Source organism: Thamnophis sirtalis, unplaced genomic scaffold (genome assembly GCF_051295495.1).
Source record: "Thamnophis sirtalis isolate CommonGarterSnake01/CBP01778 unplaced genomic scaffold, rThaSir2_p1.2 scaffold_6, whole genome shotgun sequence".
Classification (NCBI taxonomy): domain Eukaryota; kingdom Metazoa; phylum Chordata; class Lepidosauria; order Squamata; family Natricidae; genus Thamnophis; species Thamnophis sirtalis.
Window position 1 is genome coordinate 16,098,709 of NW_028261386.1, and position 20,006 is coordinate 16,118,714.

At 37.7% G+C, this 20,006-nt stretch overlaps 1 protein-coding gene across 2 annotated transcripts in view; it reads right to left on the reverse strand.

Moving 5' to 3' along the window:
* Positions 1-20,006, reverse strand: part of SRRM3 (serine/arginine repetitive matrix 3) — a 202,602-nt gene that overhangs the window by 25,975 nt on the left and 156,621 nt on the right. For both annotated transcript variants that reach the window (XM_087717268.1, XM_087717267.1), the window contains 4 exons: positions 18,433-18,468; positions 17,268-17,318; positions 10,838-10,942; positions 9,638-9,815 (listed from right to left, as the gene is read on the reverse strand). In XM_087717268.1, coding sequence (XP_087573394.1) covers positions 9,638-9,815; positions 10,838-10,942; positions 17,268-17,318; positions 18,433-18,468 — 370 coding nt within the window. The remainder of the gene's footprint in view (positions 1-9,637; positions 9,816-10,837; positions 10,943-17,267; positions 17,319-18,432; positions 18,469-20,006) is intronic.

The window sequence follows — 20,006 nt, forward strand, 5'->3', positions numbered from 1 at the left end:
CAAGTCTTTATTTCTTAGTGATAGTCCTTCAAGAATCTATATAGCAGTATTTCTCAAGCTTGGCAACTTGAAAATGTATGGACTTCAACTCCCAGAATTCCCTAGCCAGCCCATGTCAGCTGGGAAATTCTGAGATTTGAAGTCCACACATCATCAAATTGCCAAAGTTGAAAAATACTGCAGTAGAGCATTAACATATACACAATAATTGTTTTTTCTCCAAGCTAAGTATGCCTTGTCCCTTTAATCTTTTTTACTTGTTTCCATATACTTAGCTATCTATTTTAAATCCTCCAAACAATAAATGATAATAAATACTGGGGCAGCAAATGGATTTTAATAATTCTGAAGAATTATAAAAGATATACACAATGAATCTTGCTGGAAGCAAACTTAAATATTTCACTGCCAGTTGATCTCTCACGGGACAAGTGCTGCTAATTATGACAGGCTACCATTAGTAATTTCCTTGAAAAGAAAATCCAGAGTGGGTAATGAGATATTTGAAGGGTCTCTTCCATCTTTTGTTTTTTTTAATAAACTTGTAAACCAAACCTATTTATGATGCTCAGTGGTCTAAAACTACTCCAATAAACAGCAGGAATAATGCTTCTATTTTCTAAAATGTCCTGTCATAGATATGTCAGGCTTATTAAAAATTAAAGGAAGATAGAAGACACCTATTCTTACTATTTCAGAGTTGACTTGTAGAAATATGGGGAAAGGGATTGGAACTTTAAAAATTATAACACAGTTTGCATGCATCTATGAAAAGGAAAAATATCCTCTAACTAATCTCAAAAGAAAAACTGGGTAATGATTTGAAAACTGGAACATTGGGAAAGGATTGGAAAGCCTTTAGCAAGCTTGCCAGGATATGAAAGGAATCTCTTTCTTTTGGGCTCTGTAAATTTCAATCACTTGAATTATATTCCATTGGCAAAAACATGTATATCATATCTCAAAGTCGATTGCAGAGTTGGCTGTAAGATGGGCAACTATATGAATTAATGTTTTAAATCAATCAATCAATAAGGTCAAAATAGCCTCTCAAATGGCAGTGGTTGCAAAAGGACGTATCTAAACGTTGCCCTTTGCTTTGGGGTTGCTGGATCTAAGGAGCTCCACTGGTTAACATCAGGGGGCTGGTTAATGGCAATCCTGCTGAGGGGGTTCAGCCTGGGCTCAGCTGGTGGCCAATCTACCTTTTCCAAGCATGCCCAACTAAATCTCAAGAGAGTTAGCAATCCTTCTAAAATGTATATACCTACCAGTGAGGCACGCTATGGAGGCTTCAGCATGAACAAGAAAACAAAAGGAAATCAGTATATGTCATTCTGAAAAGTTAGCATTTCCACCACCAAACTAGCACCACCATGAGCTCAGGCAACAGTCTTTAACTCCTTCAAAGTGTTAAGTACGTACTGGAACTGGAATTGGGGTGGTGATTGTGAAAACCATCTGATTCAGGCCAGAAAGGGCAGGAGGTACAGAGATGATATAGTTGTTTTCTACCTACAGAGTATGCACCTTGACTTTTTTGGTGCCAGCATTAGATCAAATAATATTTTTTCCATAATGGATTTGTCTTGAATTCTGCTCCAGCAGGATTACATTTGTCAAATTATGATGGAAAAATCGATCAAGAAGTGGTGAGCAGCTTGTTCTTTCTGTTCCATGTGTAATTATTCTAATATGAGTTAATTAATTAGACAACTGTGGTAATATATCCATCCCTTCCAAGCCCTGTTTCGTTATGCAGGGCTTTGTCCACAACTGAGCTCAGTTGTGACATTTCTGACATGCATGGGGGATCCCAATACTGCAAGTAATTCCAATCTTTCTGTGCTTCTTAACCTGAGTTGAAGTGCTGTTTTGGTAGACTGCAAAATGCTTTATGCTTGGTTGATAAAAAGAGCTTATTAAAAGGTTGTGCTTGTGTGTTTATGAATGTGTGCATTAAATCAGAGGAGGATCATTGGAGAAATGGTCTCCATATCAGTGAACTATCTTGCAGGAACCTCTAACAATCTTTTGCTTTCTGGACATTTCTTGATGCAAGTCAGACTTGCTACATTACAAATGTCCCCTGCAATAAACAGTATAAGATGGAAAAGCAAGGAGGGTCTGATTTGAACCAGGAAAATAGGAGGCTTATAAACATGCACTAGATGGAGCAAATTAATTTATCCCCAGAAAATAATTGGAAGCATAGTGGAGTATGCTTCTATTGGGGTGTGTGCATTGTTTGGCCCAATTCAGTTGTTTAGGTATTGCATGTTAGGTCAATTGACTGCAGAAAGTCAATATCAGAAACAGATCTTGAAATCTACCACATAGCTTGAGCTTTCTGGCATTCAGTATTTTGTAGGATTAAGATTTGGGTGATAATGGTATTTGCTTTACTGTACAGCAGATGTTTAATTTCTGCTGCTGCTTCCCAAAATGTGAACCATGACAGGCAAGCAAATGTTTGCCAGCCTTGAAAAACTTGGGAGGAACCCTATAATGTTACTGTTCATACACACGAGGATAAGGGACTGAGGAATTCTTGTTCAGATATCAGAATACAGGGGGCAAAAGGGTAAAGCAAAGAGGATGGAGGATTATGCTTTGGAATAGGTTGAGGCCAATCCCACCAGTTGCCTTACCTTAATATTTCCCAATCCAGTACCCTCCAGATATGTTGGGCTTCCACCAAAACTAAATCCAGAGGACATTAGGTTGGGAAAGGCTGCTTTATCCCTAAGCAAAGCTAAGGAGGGGAAAAAAATCTGAGTATACAAAAGGATGACCAAGTAAACTTTACAGGAGAAGAAGAATGGATATAATTTTAAGTAACCTTTGAAGTAATTGGCTATGGAATGCATGGAGAAGGACCTCCAAAAATTCAAATCCTTATTGATTATGGCCCTTTATAATGTGTTATTTTGCTGAATGAGAAGAGTTTAAAGTCCAGAGAAAAACACCTGATATAGGTCAAGAATTTTTAGAGCTGGCTATCCTTTCCGGTATTTTCAAGGCTATTTTTTAAAAAAACTTCATATGTTTTAGAGCTAATCATGTCCATTTTCTTAAGATAATTCAAAATATATGGGACAAAGTGGAGAGGTTTTGAGGGAAGGAGGGACGATATCCTAGACTGGCCACATAGGAATGAGTGGGAGAGCAAACCATCAGAGAAGCTGCTTTCCTACATTGTTTGACAATGTCATCCCAATAAGAAAAAAGGCATCTGAATGCTTACTTTGCTGTAAACATTCCTGAAAGTTGCATCAGAGTCATATCTAGTCAATGGAGTCACTCCAAAACAATGTTATTCTAGCCATACACTGGCATTTATCTTATTCTTCTAATTTTTAACTTCTTTTAACTTTCCATGAAGTGATGTCCTATGAAGTCTAGCCCAACTTGGAACATCATCAGGAGTCACCATTTTAAATACAAATAAATGTTTGTGGCAAACTAAAAATGTATACAGTCAGTCCTCATTTAGCAACTACCTTATTTAACAACCATCTGCAGTTATGATGGTGACAGAAAAGAAACTTTATGACCAATCCTCACGTTTACAACCTTCCCAGTCTGTAGAACAAAGGAAAGCAGAAGTAACATATTCATGATTTCACTTAGTGACCACTTCAGTTGTTGTTGCCAATTGTGGTCACTAAACAAGGACTACCTGTATTGTACTTCATTATCAAACCCTGTCTAGGTGATATTTTAAGATTATTAAGGTTGTTAAAATTATACTTGCTTCCTTTGAAACTAATGCTTTGGTTTAAATAGAAACCTTTATGTTTCTGAATTGTGTACAGTATACAAAGTTATGATTACTACTGTATATTTGGAATGATCTTTTTCATAGCTTTTGCAAAGTCAGCAACCACTAAATCAGTACATAAGTACAATGATGAGGATTCTATGGATAGTCATTCTATTTAAAGATTCTTTAATGGGGATCATTAAATGACTTATGTTTAATCAGCCATATTAAAAATCATACTTAAACCACACAGAGGAAATCAAATCAGCTGACATAATTATACCATTTATGAAAACAAACACAAGATCGAAGAGCTGAAAACACACAGAAATGCATTCTAACAATATAACAATTTTTTTAAAAAGAAAAAAGAAAGAAAAAACACGGGGAAAAAGAAAAGCATGATTTTGTAGCTGTTTTAAAAAAATACAATGAAAATTGTACAGAGCCACCAAAAAGAGACAAGCGTAAGGAGAGAGAAAGAAGGAGAGAAAGAATGAAAGAGAGATACAGAGAGAGAGAGAAATAGAAAGACAGAAAAATAACATTTAATCAAACTACGGTGCTTTTCAACAGGCTGATCTGTAGAAGTGAACGTGCGGAGGGAGAAAAATACCTACCTTCTGTTTGATCAGGAATGCAATAATAAAAAAAGAAACAATAATCTCCACATTTGGAGGGCAGAATGGGAAAAAGACAATGACTCTTTAGTAATGCACTTCAGACCCCTTTGCTTTGCTCTGAGTTTTCTTTTGACTCAGCTTTTCTTTTTTCTTTTTTTTAATCCATCAAGGTAAACATATTTTTTGCTATCTATGTATTGGCAAATTTACCAATTGTCTAAATAGCACAGCCATTGGGAAATAAAATTTTAAAAAGTTACTATGTAACATTTAAAATTTTTAAAGGAAACAAAAAGTCCCAACAGCATGCAAGTAAAGCAGCAGATGAAAACAGAAAATGTCAAGATTTAAGGTTCTCTTTGTAATGGGGAAAGGCCAAAAGTAATTTCCCTCAAAAGATGGAGGCATTATATCAGGTGACCATGAGGGAAAGATATAACCGGGGGGGGGGGGGAGAGGCGCATTGAGAAATGAGAGGGTAGTGTATGGACCGAAAGAAAGAGCTGTAAAGGAGGCCCACTAGTGTGAAAAGTTGACATGAATATTAAAAGTTTCTCTTTAGAAGGTAAGTCAACATCTCTTTGAGTTTAATAGAGTTTTAGTCCTATATCTACCTCTCAAGTTGTTTTAATTGATTTTCCAGAGCAAATTGGATGATTTGGGGATAAGTGAGCAGCAATACTGCTGATTTTATTTTATAAGTTGAAAACCTACCAAAGATATCAGTTCAGAGAAGTTGGTGTTCTACCAAGGATAGATAAAGGATGGCACTTGTGTCATAATACTGGGGTGCAGTTGTTTTCCTCACCTCCACCCTTTTCTACCGATGACTACAGTCCTCCCCAATTCCTATTCTCCAGTAGCTGGTGTTTGGAGACATACTAATGTGGAGTTAGTAATTCAGGGCACAGGCAGCTTGTAATCTTTAATGGTGTGTTGTGGTTACATTTTATAAGGTGGGTAGAGCCAGGATAAATAGAGGGCTGGGCAGAACAAAAACGAAGTTTGATTTTGCTTAATGTTACCTTAATAAAAATAAAATTCAACATTGTTAATATTATTGTTTGGAATATCACTGTATGCCTCTCTGGTTTAGATGCAAAAAAGTTCCTAATTTCTGTGTCTCTAAAACCAGAGATAAGGATATGGAATCTTATAATTAGCCTAATGACCAAGTGAAGGAAGATAATTCATATTCTGATTTTTCCTGATAATTTTATTGGAATATATTTGGATTCAAAAGTTTTCATTTTATTCCAACTTTTCTGCCTTTTATCTTAAAAGAATCTCTGGAACAGCTTAACATATCTTTCTACTTGGCAAAAGCTAAACTTTAAGTAAAGTTTATTTAACAATGTATGTAATTGTCTTCCCTTTTAAACATGAAATCTAAGAGACCAAAATGTTTAAGAGTCATAAATAAATAGAGAAAGATATCTGTGCATTTCTTAATTGTCTGGAGGGTTCTACAGTAACACATGTGTGTGTGTGTGTGTGTGTGTGTGTGTGTGTGTGTATGTATGTATGTATATATGTATATATGTATATATATATATATATATATATATATATATATATATATATATATGTATGTATGTATGTGTATGTATATGTATATGTGTGTATGTGTGTGTGTGTGTGTGTGTGTGTGTGTGTGTGTATGACAATAGAGAAAAAAGAAAAAGCGAATGGTTTGCACTTCTGTATATTACAAAGTGGAAGAAATCAAAATGAAATAAAGGCCCCTCTAACCCTCTTTCCTGTTTCTACTGGGCAAGAGATCAAGCTTTATAATGTCGTATTTCAAATTGGGAGCTAAAGAAAAGTACAGTTTCAGATAATTGGCCATTGATATTTAAAACAGGAAAATGTGAAGCAGGACAAGAAGGGCTTTATTTTAGAATGTTTAAATCTAGTTATTTTTTAAAAAAATCACTTTTAAATAAATATTTCTCAAATTTCAGAGATGTGAAGCATATTAATAGATTACATATTAGGATTTAAGGCAGTTTCACTAACTTGGATTCATCCAACTATTATTGGTTATTTCTTCTGAAATTAAATCATTATCTTGGATCTCTGCATTAATAGTGAATTGATTGCTCAATCACAGCTGATATTGGAGAAAAAATTATCTGCTTCAATGAAACTGATGCTGGAATAGGGATTCAGGCAGATAGTAAAATCAGGTGGCCTCTACTGAGGTTTCCAAAGCCCATTTTGTTCTCTAATTTATCCATATCTCAGGGCATACAAGTCACATTATGCTTTAAAGCTTTGTTTTAAAAGCAAAAAGCATAAAATTGAAATGAGTAATGAAATAAATACTATACTGTGTGTTTATGTGTACATGCATGTATGTTTTGTATATGGAAAGAAGAAAAATAAAAATGATAAGAATAACAAAAAGCAAATGTTGTTTTGAGACACAAAATGGAGGTAAGGCTTATGATCAAGAAAAAAGAATGGGTAAGCTGAGCAGAAATACAGAGCCCTATTGAGTTCTCTGTGAAGATGATTTGCAGGAGCTTGCTTTAATAAATCATTAACAATTGGGAAGATCAGGAGCTCTGTTTTTAGGTAATGGATTCCATACTGGAGCATGATGCACCAGTGGTTGTGATCAGCCCAAGCCTGAACACCCCTCACCCAGAAATGAAGTCTCAATACATATGGCTCAATACAGCTAAATGCCTCTTGAAGAGACTGGCAACAGAAAATCGTGTAACGCCTGACACTGTCTCTAAGGTCAGAGTCTCAGAGTCTTCAAATAGAGCAGTAGTGCCATCCAATCTCATTAGCCAGAGTTGGGTCAAAACAAGTTGCAAGTAAGAGATTGACAATGAATAAGAAGCTTTTCATCCAAAATCATTTGACATATTGTAAGACATCTGAGGTCAACTGAGCTAAGACTTCTTCCAAGTGCTCTCTGTCATCCTGAAAATGTAATGACCTTTCCTTCCATCTCTATGTTGCCTGAAATTTTACTGCCAGATCACTTCAACATTGGATCACTTTAGTAATCAATCACTCATTGAGTTCTGCCGTGAAACTCATTGGGTGATTCTGGGCCTGTTATTGCCTCCCAATCTCAGTTATACCAAAGGCTTCCTAAGAAGATTCTTGTCAGAAAGCAAATAGCTGGGAATCTGTTGGATATTGGATAGGGCTGGTGGGATTGGAATTCAACAATAGTTGAAAGGCTACAGATTTCCTATTCCTGCAGCAGATTATTCTCTCCCCCCCCCCCCAATGACAGATATGTTACAATATAAGGAATGAACAACCAGCAATGCTACTAATAGAGACAAAAAGTAGTCTGCCAAATGAGATCTTTATTATTCATATCATTTTAAGTGATTTGTATATTCTCTTTCCATTACATATTTCCAATTGTTGAAGAATTTTTAAAAAAAGCATAACTGAAAAACATCTAGTTTCTTGTAACTTTCTTTTGTGAAATTAGTTTTCAATTTTTTCAGAGCATTTATGAAATATTTGGACCAGAGGCAACCATGAGGATGAAAAAAAAGTGGATTCTACTTGACTATCAATGGTTCTATAACAGTCCTTTGAATTTTTTGATGCAGGACAAGAGCAAATTTATTACTTGTTTCCAACTATGTTTGAGTCGGGTTTGGATGATATTCTTATGATAGTGTAAGAGAAAGAGTAGCAGAATTTGGGGGTGGAATTAAAAGAGAGATCAGAGTAGAATCCTACATAACCACAAGTGAACTAAGTCCAATGTTCTTTGAATTCCATTGACCTGAGAAGATTAATGTTAGGGATGAAAGATTATGTCCACCTCTGCTGGTCAATGACTGAAATGAAGTTATTTGAATTTGAGAATAGGTCCACATATGAAGATCCAATTAAACTGATATATTGCTAATCACACTAATGCACAAGAATCATTTCAATTAATGGTTAACACCTGCTTGGGTTAGATAAGAGTCAACGGAATTCAAGGGAGATTGGGTTTAGTTCACTTGTGGCTATGATTCTAGGCTTATCCTTCTTTTAACTCCACCCCCAGATTCTGCTACTCTTGTTCCTTCCGAAAGGCCCACAAACAAACAAGCACTTGTCCCAAAAAGCTGTGGGTGAAAGTGTCATGGCAAATTCTTCCTTTCATTGACTTTTTAGAAAGGAGAGTATATGATCAAGAATGAATCATCCTCCTATTCACAGTACAGATGATCATGCTCCTTATTTTTCCCAGTGACAATTCTTTAGTTTTTAATTTATTATTATTACTATTAAAATATCACAATAGTGACAGGAACCACTGCCCTGTCACTAGAAATTTTGATTAACACCCAGCTATGTTTGACATCAAAAGAACAAGCCGATGTGAACAATACCTTCAAAATAGGAAGGTGCCTTATACACTTCATCGAATTCAGCATTATATGTCCTAAATGGACTTTCTTTCTCATCCTGCCACCCGCCAAAGATGGTGAATGACAACTCCCTGTTTTTGGCAACTTAACAATGGAATTTTACGAATTGTAATTCAATACATTTAGAGGTTACAGAAGGATGATCTGTGGTTGCTGGGGATTTCTAGGAATTGAAATCCACATATCTTCAAGCGACCAAGTTTGAGAAACACTTAGTGGCTTTTGAGGGGTTTAAGCAGTTACAGACTGCCTCTGGGGATCTTCCGTAAATAAAGAATATGCTCTGTCCCATTCATTTAAGGAATGTTCCTATCCTCGAAGGGGCTTGTGGATAAAAGTTAACAATCTCTACAATTGCCAGAAATAATGAACAGGCCATAAAAAAGGTGATAAAGGTGTGTGTGCATTTTTATGTGTATTTGTGTGCACAAGAGAGAGAGAGAGAAAGAAAAATGGGATTTATAATGTTTTGCACTTACAACACTCCAGCTTTTTGAACTGAAAAGATTTGCCAGCAAACTTTCCCCCTCATTCCTAATGTTAACTAAAAACCTGAGAAACGGCTAATTTCTACCCATGTTTTCATGTATTTTTTTTTTGCCCCTTCATATTGCACAGGTATATGAAGTTGCTTGGATGTAGATTGCTGGATTGTAATTGTCATAGCAGAATAATAATTATGGGGAATCTCACTCTGAATCAACAGAGCCTTTGCCATCCATCATATTTTGAGCAAAGTGTCCAAAAGAGAGTAAGGGAGGAGTGAAAGGAGGGGACAAGGCTGTTTTGGAAAGGAGGAATAGGTGAGGCTCAAATCATGATAAAAACAGAAGCATCCATACCTCCTGTTTCTTCTCCAACAGGGCGCCATGGTTATGGCGGCCATTCTGGGCACTGCCCTTGTGCCCATTTTGATGAGGCGTGGCTGATCGGCTGTGGCCAGTGCAAGAGGAGGATGGGCTGTGGCTGGATCTGTGGCTGCTGGCCCTTTGACCATCCTCTCTGTATTTGGGGCTCAATCTGTAGACAAAAGAGAAGGCAGAGGAACTGTCTATCCTTGTAAGTCATACTGAAGGCAGATAGCAGAAGGGAAGGCTGCTGTTTATTACAACAGGTCAGGGATGCAAAATGTGGCATTTACTGTTGGGCTGTAATTTTCCTTTTTCTACACATGTATGAGGGGAGGAGTTTGAGATTTTGGGATTTTTTAAAAATCAACTGTATTAATCTTACTTTGGAGTTTATGCTTTTTATATATTTCTCAGCCTGATGGAAAGCCTTGCTGCTTTGTTGCTCTGATTAAATCAGAGTTACAAGCCACTCCACAGATTGCCAAAAGGGGCGGCGGTGGGGGGATATTTGGAGGAGTCTGCATGCATCCTGGGTCTTCCACTGCCTACCCCTGAATCAGAGGAAGTCTACTTTTGGAAAAGTTGTACAGAGCATAGAAAATTATTGTCCTTACCATGGTATTTAAGGCCAGTTGCCCCAGTCTAATGTCTTCCGTATATGGGAATTACTGCATTAGGTATTATCTTCAGTCACATTTACAAGATTTGAATCCAGTGCTCTCTCTCCTATTTGCTGACACATTTCTTGCCAAATAATGTTAATACTATAGCTCAGTACACTAACTGAAGAGCAGCCATACCTGTATTTTAATTCAATGTTGCAAAACAGTTGTGTGTTTATTTAGAAATATGTGTTCTTGTACAGATGCAGTTAGAGTTAGGAAGGATTTTCAGGGGCTGCCTTAAATAAAATGAACTCTATTTAGTTGCATTCCTCTTTCATGTTCCTGCCCTTTAAAAGAAAACTGGAAAAATAAAAACCCTCATCGAGGGTTTCATCGAGCAGACTCGACACCATAGCAATTTGTGAATCTACTGGAATGTTGAGTATTCCCTACTACCATTTTTAGTATTTATTGTGCACCACTTTGCATTACTTGAGGATCAGGCAGCCTTAGAAATTGGCTAAATGCATAAACAGTATTGCATCTCCACTATAAATGTGCCAGTTCAGACTCAACCACAGCTTACCTGCCTGTGGATTTGCAGCCACTGTATTCCGAGGAAAGGGAAAGGCTCCGAGAACTACAGCTGCTATGTCTGTGGGAGCGACGAGGAGACAGTTCACTGTGAGATCTGTAAGAAGGCAGTGAGAAGCTGGAGCATAAGGTAGCTAAGCAGAAAACAGTGATCGGATACTCTCTCATGGGATTAGCAGGGTTGCACTCGAAATTATGGATTGTTCTGCCCCTCAAGTGCTGCTGGCTAACTCTCTGGTTTTCACTGCAGTGGTGGGAAAGGAGGAAGGGAAGAAAAGAAGAGGGTGACCAGCAGCAAGGACTCAATGACAATGATGATGGGTGCAAAGACTTGAATGACCAGGTTAAGGATAGATTGTCATCGATAAAATCCAGTTATTCTGTGCTAGGAGTCAAAAACAGCTTGATTGCATATAATTAACCAACAAATCAATCAATCAAACAAACAAACAAACCTTCCCTGTCAAGTGCTGCTGTTGACCTTGTTGTCTTATGGCAGGGAAAGGCAAGCTGTTTAAAATTGGATATCAGTGGGCAATCTCATTTTATGGTCAAATATATTACAAGAGTACTCTCACCCTAAAATTTCATATGATCTTATTGGAATGTCCTGAGATACTGGGAGCTTTGGCAGATGTGCAAGATTCAGATAATCTATCTTTCTTTCCTTCCTTCCTTCCTTCCTTCCTTCCTTCCTTCCTTCCTTCTTTCTTTCTTTCTTTCTTTCTTTCTTTCCCTTTATTCATTTCAATCTGGGGATTTTCTGGATGTTAGCTGGGCTGCTCCAATGCCAATTCTTATCAACTTGCTGCTTTCACAGAGATTTTAATGGAAAATATTTAAATGCTTGTAATGAAACTGTTATGGAAATATGGATATTTAAATGTTGGGACAGAAATGGCGGTACAAAAAAACCCCACAATATTCAACAGCAAAACCTACAAAGACATTGGACTTTTATTCAGAGGCTTCTGAACAAGAAGAGAGGGGAATAAATTCAGAGTCAGATTCTCTTCAAGGTCCTCAGCCAGTCAGAAAGTATGAGGGGCAACAGCCTGAGCCTCCTCATGACAATGTCCAAAATCTGGATTTGAAAATTTACTGTTGTTTAAAAGAATTTTCTCAAACTACCAGTATTTTTCACCCTTGATTCTTCGGGAGACTTTGCTGCACTATCAGTGATGCTTCTTGTCGTCCTTAGAAGCTATGTGTATATATACGCACACCCATACCCACACAGACATCTGAGTAGCATTTCAGAGGGAAAATGTCTTCCTTTAAGGCTGCATCGTTTACACTCCCATGCCATTTTTCTACTTGGCAGCAGGGGTTGGCAGCAAATAGCATCTCATCATATGAGAATCTGTTGCAGCCCCAGTGGCTATTCTCTAAGGCAGTCTTTCTCAACCTCAGCAACTTTAAGATGTGTGGACTTCACCTCTCAAAATTCCCTGGAGCTAAAGGCCCTGTTCCTTCAAGCTCCACTGAGTACAGTGTTCTCAGAGTAGAATGTTTGAAGATATTAATTTTCCTGCAGGTTCCAGAGTTCCTCCTGGAACATTTGCATCTTTCCCCCTTATTACAATACAATACAATACAATACAATACAATAGCAGAGTTGGAAGGTACCTTGGAGGTCTTCTGGTCCAACCCCCTGCCTAGGCAGGAAACACTATACCGTTCCAGACAAATGGCTATTCAACATTTTCTTAAAGACTTCCAGTGTTGGGGCATTCACAACTTCTGGAGGCAAGCTGTTCCACTGATTAATTGTTCTAACTATCAGGAAATTTCTCCTCAATTCAAAGTTGCTTCTCTCCTTGATTAGTTTCCACCCATTGCTTCTTGTTCTGCACTCAAGTGCTTTGGGGAATAGTTTGACCTCCTCTTCTTTGTGGCAACCCCTGAGATACTGGAACACTGCTATCATGTCTCCCCTAGTCCTTCTTTTCATTAAACTAGACATACCCAGTTCCTGCAATCATTCCTCATATGTTTTAGCCTCCAGTCTCCTAATCAACTTTGCTGCTCTTCTCTTCTAGAGTCTCCACAACTTTTTTACATCATGGCGACCAAAACTGAATGCAGTATTCCAAGTGTGGCCTTACCAAGGCATTATAAAGTGGTATTAACTCTTCATGTGATCTTGATTCTATCCCTCTGTTTATGCAGCCTAGAATTGTGTTGGCTTTTTTGGCAGCTGCTACACACTGCTGGCTCATGTTTAAATGGTTGACCACTAGGATTTCAAGATCCTCTCGCAGTTGCTACTATTGAGCAAGGTACCACCTATACTGTACCTGTGCATTTTGTTTTTCTTGCCTAAATGTAGAACCTTACTTTTTTCACCATTGAATTTCATTTTATTAGATAGTGCCCAATGTTCAAGTTTGTCAAGATCCTTCTGTATCTTAAGCCTATCTTCTAGAGTGTTGGCTATTCCTGCCAGCTTGGTGTCATCTGCAAATTTGATGAATTCCCCATTTATTCCCTCATCCAGATCATTGATGAAGATGTTGAAGAGTACTGGGTCTGAAACAGAGCTTTGGGGTACTCCACTGCATACTTCCCTCCATGTAGATGCAGTTCCATTGAGGACTACACGTTGAGTGCGGTTGGTCAGCCAGTTACGAATCTATCTAGTGGTGATGCTGTCTAACCCACATTTTTCTACTTTATCTAGTAGTATGTTATGGTCTACTTTATCAAATGCCTTGCTGAAGTCCAAGTAAATTATATCGATGGCATTCCTCTGGTCCAGTAATTTTGTCACTTTGTCGAAGAATGCAATAAGATTAGTCTGGCATGATCTGTTTTTGACAAACTCATGTTGGCTTTTGGCTATTACTTTGTTTACTTCTAGGTGTTCGCTAATTCGTTGCTTAATTATCTTTTCCAGAATCTTTCCTGGTATTGAGGTTAGGCTGATAGGTCTATAGTTTCCTGGATCTATTTTTTTCCTTTTTTAAGATGGGAACCACATCAGCTCTTTTCCAGTCCTCTGGCAGTTCCCCGGTGCTCCAGGATCTCTGAAAGATATAGTTCAGTGGTTCTGAGATCTCGTCTGCCAGTTCCTTCAGAACCCTGGGGTGTAATCCATCCGGTCCTGGTGATTTGAACTCGTCTAGGGTAGACAGGTGCTCACTTACCATTTTCTTCCCTATTTCAACTTGTGTTCCTAATCTGATTTTTGTGGTGCTGTTTTTGGTAGGTTGGACTGTTTTTTCTCTTTGTGTAAAGACAGATGCAAAAAATGAGTTAAATAGTTCTGCTTCTTCCCTGTTGATTGTCAGCTTCTTGCCATTTTCTCCCAGCAATGGACCAATTGTTTCCTTAACCTTTTTCTTGTTTTTAACATGTTGGAAGAAGCTTTTTTTGTTATTTTTTACTTTTGTGGCAAGCCTTTCTTCATTGTAAGCCTTGGCTTTCTTCACTTCATCTTTACAGGCTCGGGCTATTTGCTGATATTCTGCCTTAGTTATGTCCCCCTCTTTCCACTTTTTATATTTATCCTTTTTGTCTTTCAATTTGTGAGAGAGTTCTTTATGAGCTGTTATTTTTCTTCTTCATTGGTATTGTGCTTGACTGGGCTTTTATAATCTCATTTTTCAAAATTTCCCTAGCTTCTTGAGTTGTTTTCCCCTTGAGGATGCATGGAATCTTTCCCAAGCTCTCTCTAAGTTTATTGAAATTAGCTCTCTTAGTAATGAAGGAACTCGTTTAGTAAAAATAGCTTGAGGTAACTATGAGTAATAAAGTTTTTTTTTATTGCACTGCATGTATTTCCTCATCCACACCCAGAAAAATTATCATTCAAGAAGAATCTCAGTACTTCTGTGTACAAATCCAGCATAAATACAGAGATTGGTCATAAAGTTATTTTTTTTGTCGCCATAATCACTGAATAGTTGCAAAAACAAGGCAGTTATTAAATGATGAGTACCTGTAAACCTAGTGAGAGGTGGCTGCTGGTTACCAAATTAAACCATTCTCTGGGTTTGCAGAATCCAATGAACCACGAATTAACCAAGCTTGCTGCGTTCACACAGTAAGCTAAGTCACACAAAAGGAACCTAACCAAAATGTGCAACTGATCTGATTAAGAGTCTTTCAAGAACCCAGCCTGAGTCTATTTTGAAAAAATGATTGTCTTGATACAGCCCATTATCTTGTAAACAAGGTTTTTTTGTAAATTATTGTCCTTACCTTAGAAAACATCTTCCCCCTGGCGATTCAGCAGGCCTCCACCCTTTAGGCCTTTGACATTTACCCAGACCTGGCTCTTTACCCAGGCACTGGGATAGAATAGAATAAATAGAATGAAATGTTGGAGCTGGCTGTGCAGCTTCCCAAAGGGATGATTATAGCACCAGGGTTTTGTTTCATTTTATGGGTATGTTTTATAGATGTTGGGTTTTACTGTTGTTGTGAGCTGCCTTGACTTGAGCTCTCTACATGCTTCTCAGGTTGTAAAACTGAAATTATTTATGATATTTATAGGTTTCTACTGTAAATAAAGGGAGAAAAGACAAGTATTCGCTAGGCACAGGATCAAAAGGCAATGTCAATGCCCAAAAAGTCATGCATTGCTATTCTGAATTAAAAACTTTCCCACAGAGGTGTTGGGAGGGAGGGTAAATCAGATTCATCTCTCTGGAAGAAAAAGCAAAATGTTCAAAATGATCTGTCCATCCCCAATTCAATTTTAATTTCCTTCAATCCCATGAATATATCAACAGTCTTTATCTTAATTATTCAGAAGTTATTACTTTAATCAGGGATAAGGCAACCTGGAGTTCATGTTGGTGCTTTTCAGGACTCCTGCTCTATTTGATCTTTTAAAAGAGAACTGGAGCATTATTGCAGATAATCCAGCTTTTCTCAACTTGCTCATTGCAAATGTATTAGAACTGTAATTCCCAATATTTGTGGAAGCTTGTTGTTCTTCTGTTCATACATTTAAATAGTTTTAACATTGTTTTCACTTTCCAGAGTTGCAGTTAACACTATGTTATTACCAGAGAAGAAGCTACACAAGATTAGGTTAACAACTCTTAATGCCTTTTTGGTAATGTTATTACAGTGGACTCTGGCTCTTAGATCATTAGATATGAGTATTCCAAGGTCCTTGACAGAGTGAGAGTCATCTACAAGGTTGTGTCCACCCAGCATGTATTTTGTGTTCTGATTTTTTGCCAATGTGTAAGACAGAGCATTTGTTGGTTCAGATTTGAAGTTTCCAATTGTTTGACCATTCTGACACATAGTCAAGGTCTTTTTGAAGGGTAGCAGCATTGTCAGTGGTGTTAAATAATTTTATATCATACATCAGTGAAGAGAATGCAGTTGCTTGTAATATGATTGCAAAGGTCATTTATATAAAATATAAAGCAATCTACAGGAATTCCCTTGTGGCCAAACTATGATGACCAAAAAAGCAAGTGCCTCAGATTAATCATTTTCTCTCCCTCCCCCCCCCCCATGTAAAATCAAGTGATATAATCCACCTTCTGATGAATTCCTCCATCTTAGATCTACTTTATAGATCACTGTCAATGAGATGTAACACACACCACAGGTAGATACTCTGGCAACTTTAGAAAGATGCTTTCTAAAGCAATAGTTTGAAGCAGAGACTGAAATGCATAGAAGGAGACTTTTCAGCATTTTCTTGCCCTGCGCCATGTGTTGAGCTCACTCCCTTTTGTGATCTGGCAACTTCCATTAAGCTTTATTCCAGAATCAATATCAAGCTTTATTCCAGAATCAAGACCTGGCTATCCCAACAGGCCTGGGGATAAGCCTCTAATTTGCCCCACCCGAGTGTTGAATGTTGAATGCAAGTTGTGTTTTTATTACTTTATTTTGCTCACATATTGTTTATTTTGAATTGCACCCCCTCCCTAATGATTGTAAGCCGCCCTGAGTCCCCTCAGGGAAAAGGGCGGCCTATAAATCCTAATAAAATACTAAAAATACTAAAAAATACTCAATATCAGCACTGCTACATCTACTAATGCTCCATTTTTGGAGCCAAATAACAAGTTAACAGGAAGAAAAACAAATTATTGATGAATTAAAATTGTTTAAATCAGAGGTTTATAACAAAAATATTAAGGTTACATGATTTTAAAGGCTGCCTTAAAAGAAGCATTTTCCTCCTTTCTGATATATAGGAAAGTGTGCCTCTTCTTGGATGAAGCACTTTCCTTACATCAGAGACAATGCCTCTTGTTAAATGTGGCATTTCCACTTCCTTTTTCCTTCCACAGGAAGGAATGTTTTTATTAAATGGGGAAAAAACACCAGCCTTATATCACACTTACCACACAGATGCATTTTATAGATTTCAACATCCTACCCTACCTTCTTTCTAGCTCCAGAAATTCATAAGCATTGCAGACTGACAATTGAAAACTCACCTTTTTCTGTCTTTATTTTTTTCTTTCCTTTTGGTCTTGAGACTTCTGGACCTACAAGAGAGCAGAAAACAAAATATTCAGGAGAAGGAGGAAGAAAGAAGAGAGAGCATGGGTGGTGTAAAACAAACAGAAGGAACAGCCACTTGGTTGGGCCTATTGAGTAATTTGCAAATAGTCTCATCCCTTGGCATCTCCTTTTTCTTCATTTATCAAATGCCCCACTGTCTCTCCTCCTACAGCCTATTTTTATCCTAATCCTAACCCTTATGAAACTTCACTTCTCATTGCTCTGCATATGTAGACTTTTTATGTTGCTAACATGAATGGGGATGTGGGGAGTGTCAGGAAAGGCTGTGTGGGCACAATTTGTGACATGCAGTTCTTCCCTTATGGTTAGTTGCTGTGGAGCTACTACTTTGGATTTTTTATTGGGATATCAAGAACAGATTTCTTGATGAATTGCTATCACATCACCTGAAGATGCCTTTCTGCCAAGTGAAGCAGTTTTCTCACTCTACCAAGCTTTTGAATTTTGAATCACTCAAGGTGATAGATGACCTACAGCCAGTGGTGTAATAGCACTGGCTTGTACCTGCTCACGAGAGCCAATTATCAAATTTTGGGGAATTTTGTAAGGTGACTGAAAGTAGAGCTAAGCTATGATACTTAGTGAACCTCAGCATAGCTACAGAAATGGAGGTGGCAGAACTGGTTGTTATAAATTTATCAGCACAGCATTGCTTAGAGCTCTAAAGCTATCTTTGCTATAGTCCCTAACCCATTTCAAAGCATTCTGTATGAATATGACAGGCTGTTTTAAGCCCATCATAGGAAAAAGGGTCAAATAATGAAGTTTAAATTAATATTGTCCTCAAACTGCAAGGCAATTTATTATCTATCTTGGCTAAATTAAAAAGCTAAACAGGATTAGAACTGGCACCTGAACAGGAAAACAGCAGAAAACTGGAAAAGCCTCCCAGAGGAAGGCACTAACCAATCTTCCTGGTGTTATTGCCAATACATGGTTTCCATGTAATCACCAGGAATCAGGCTTGATTAGGGCCAGAATTAACATCTATGGACAAAGAAAGGAAAGGGGTGCTAGCTCTGGAGTCCAAAGCAGTGAAAACCAGAACGGGGAGAAAGCGATACCGTCCGCCCTCACCTGTGCCTCCTCTTCTTATGAGATCCAGATCCAGACCTGACGGGCAACCAACCAGAGGAAAACAAAGGGGAGGGAAAGGGATACATTGTTTGAAATAGAGGATTAATAGCACAACCAAATATCAACTGGAAGGTCTAAAAGTTTTTTCTCTACACTGTATTCCATCATATGAAAATACTCTAAGACAAAAATGGAATCCAAGGTAGAGACAGTGTAAACGTGGCAACATTGACTCTTAATGACTGAAATTTCTATAGGAAGCTTTAGCCTTCACTCAGAAGGGTGTACCATCTAATTGTATTATTTAACTATTTCTCTGTGTTGGTCTGGGTGTGGGGTGAGAGAGAGAGAAAGAGAGAGGAAAGGAGGGAGGGATCATGTAAGCTTTGGCTATCTTATAATATTTTACCTTTTTTTTCCTTATACTGTGAAATAACTATTTTTTTAAAAAAAACAGGGTGGTCATTTGTCTACTGAGATTCTCAGTCATTTACATCATGGTTGTCCCAAAGGCGCTTTTTCAAAAGGCAACTGGACTTTATTTTTTTTCCTTGAAGACATTTCACTTCTCAACCAAGAAGTTTCTTCAGTTCCGAAGCTTCTGAAGAACTTTTGGATGAGAAGCGAAACATCTTTGTTAAAAAGTCCAATTGCCTTTTGAAAAAACACCATTGGGAGAGTGGTTATTTGTTTCCCTAATATTGCCAGCCCTTCAGTCTATTCCTGCCTTCCCTGATCTAGTGTTTTCTGGGTAAGTTAATGCACCTTCTAAAGATGCTGCTCCAAACTGTTAAGGAACTTTTCAGGAACTTTTCTGAGTTTTTGGGTCCTTTAGCTGTTTTAGTTGTTCCGAGGCTGAATCAGTATCTTTTTCCTTAGTGAATTTGCTCCAGCATTGAGTTACAGCATTTCTTCAAAACAGGGATACATAATTTCTTCCAATAAGCCCTACATGTATACAGTATTTTTCTATATGCAACATTTTATAAAAATTCTTATGTATAGTTCAGTTGTATAAAGTGTCTATGTATGTGTGTACATACAACACACACACACACACACACACACACACACACACAGTCATTCCCCAAATTGCATCACAGTTCAATATGACCAGGAAGCTAAATCTGAAGTGTGAATATTAAAAAGAGAATATTTTGACAATCTGCACTAAAACAAAAACTTTATGCGTGTCATAAAAGCATTAAAAAGAATAAAAGCATTTTATTCACTTGATTGTGATTCAGGCACTTGGCAATCAATATGCATTTTGACAGTTGCAGCATCCTGAGGCTCACATGATCTCCATTTGTGATATTCTCAGCCAGCTTCCAACAAGCAAAGTCAATGGAGGAAGCGGGATTCACTTAATGATCATGGTTTAAAAAAAGTTTGTAAAATCAGGTGTGGTCACATGATGACCCAATGATCACATGGCTTAGTGACTGGAGTTCCAGTCCCAACTGTAGTCATAAGTCAAGGACTACCTGTAACATAATTTGAATGGGAGTGAATTTTGTTTTTTTGCTGCCATCTGTCATAGCCAAAGATCAGAAGTCCTTTTAATTTCCCAA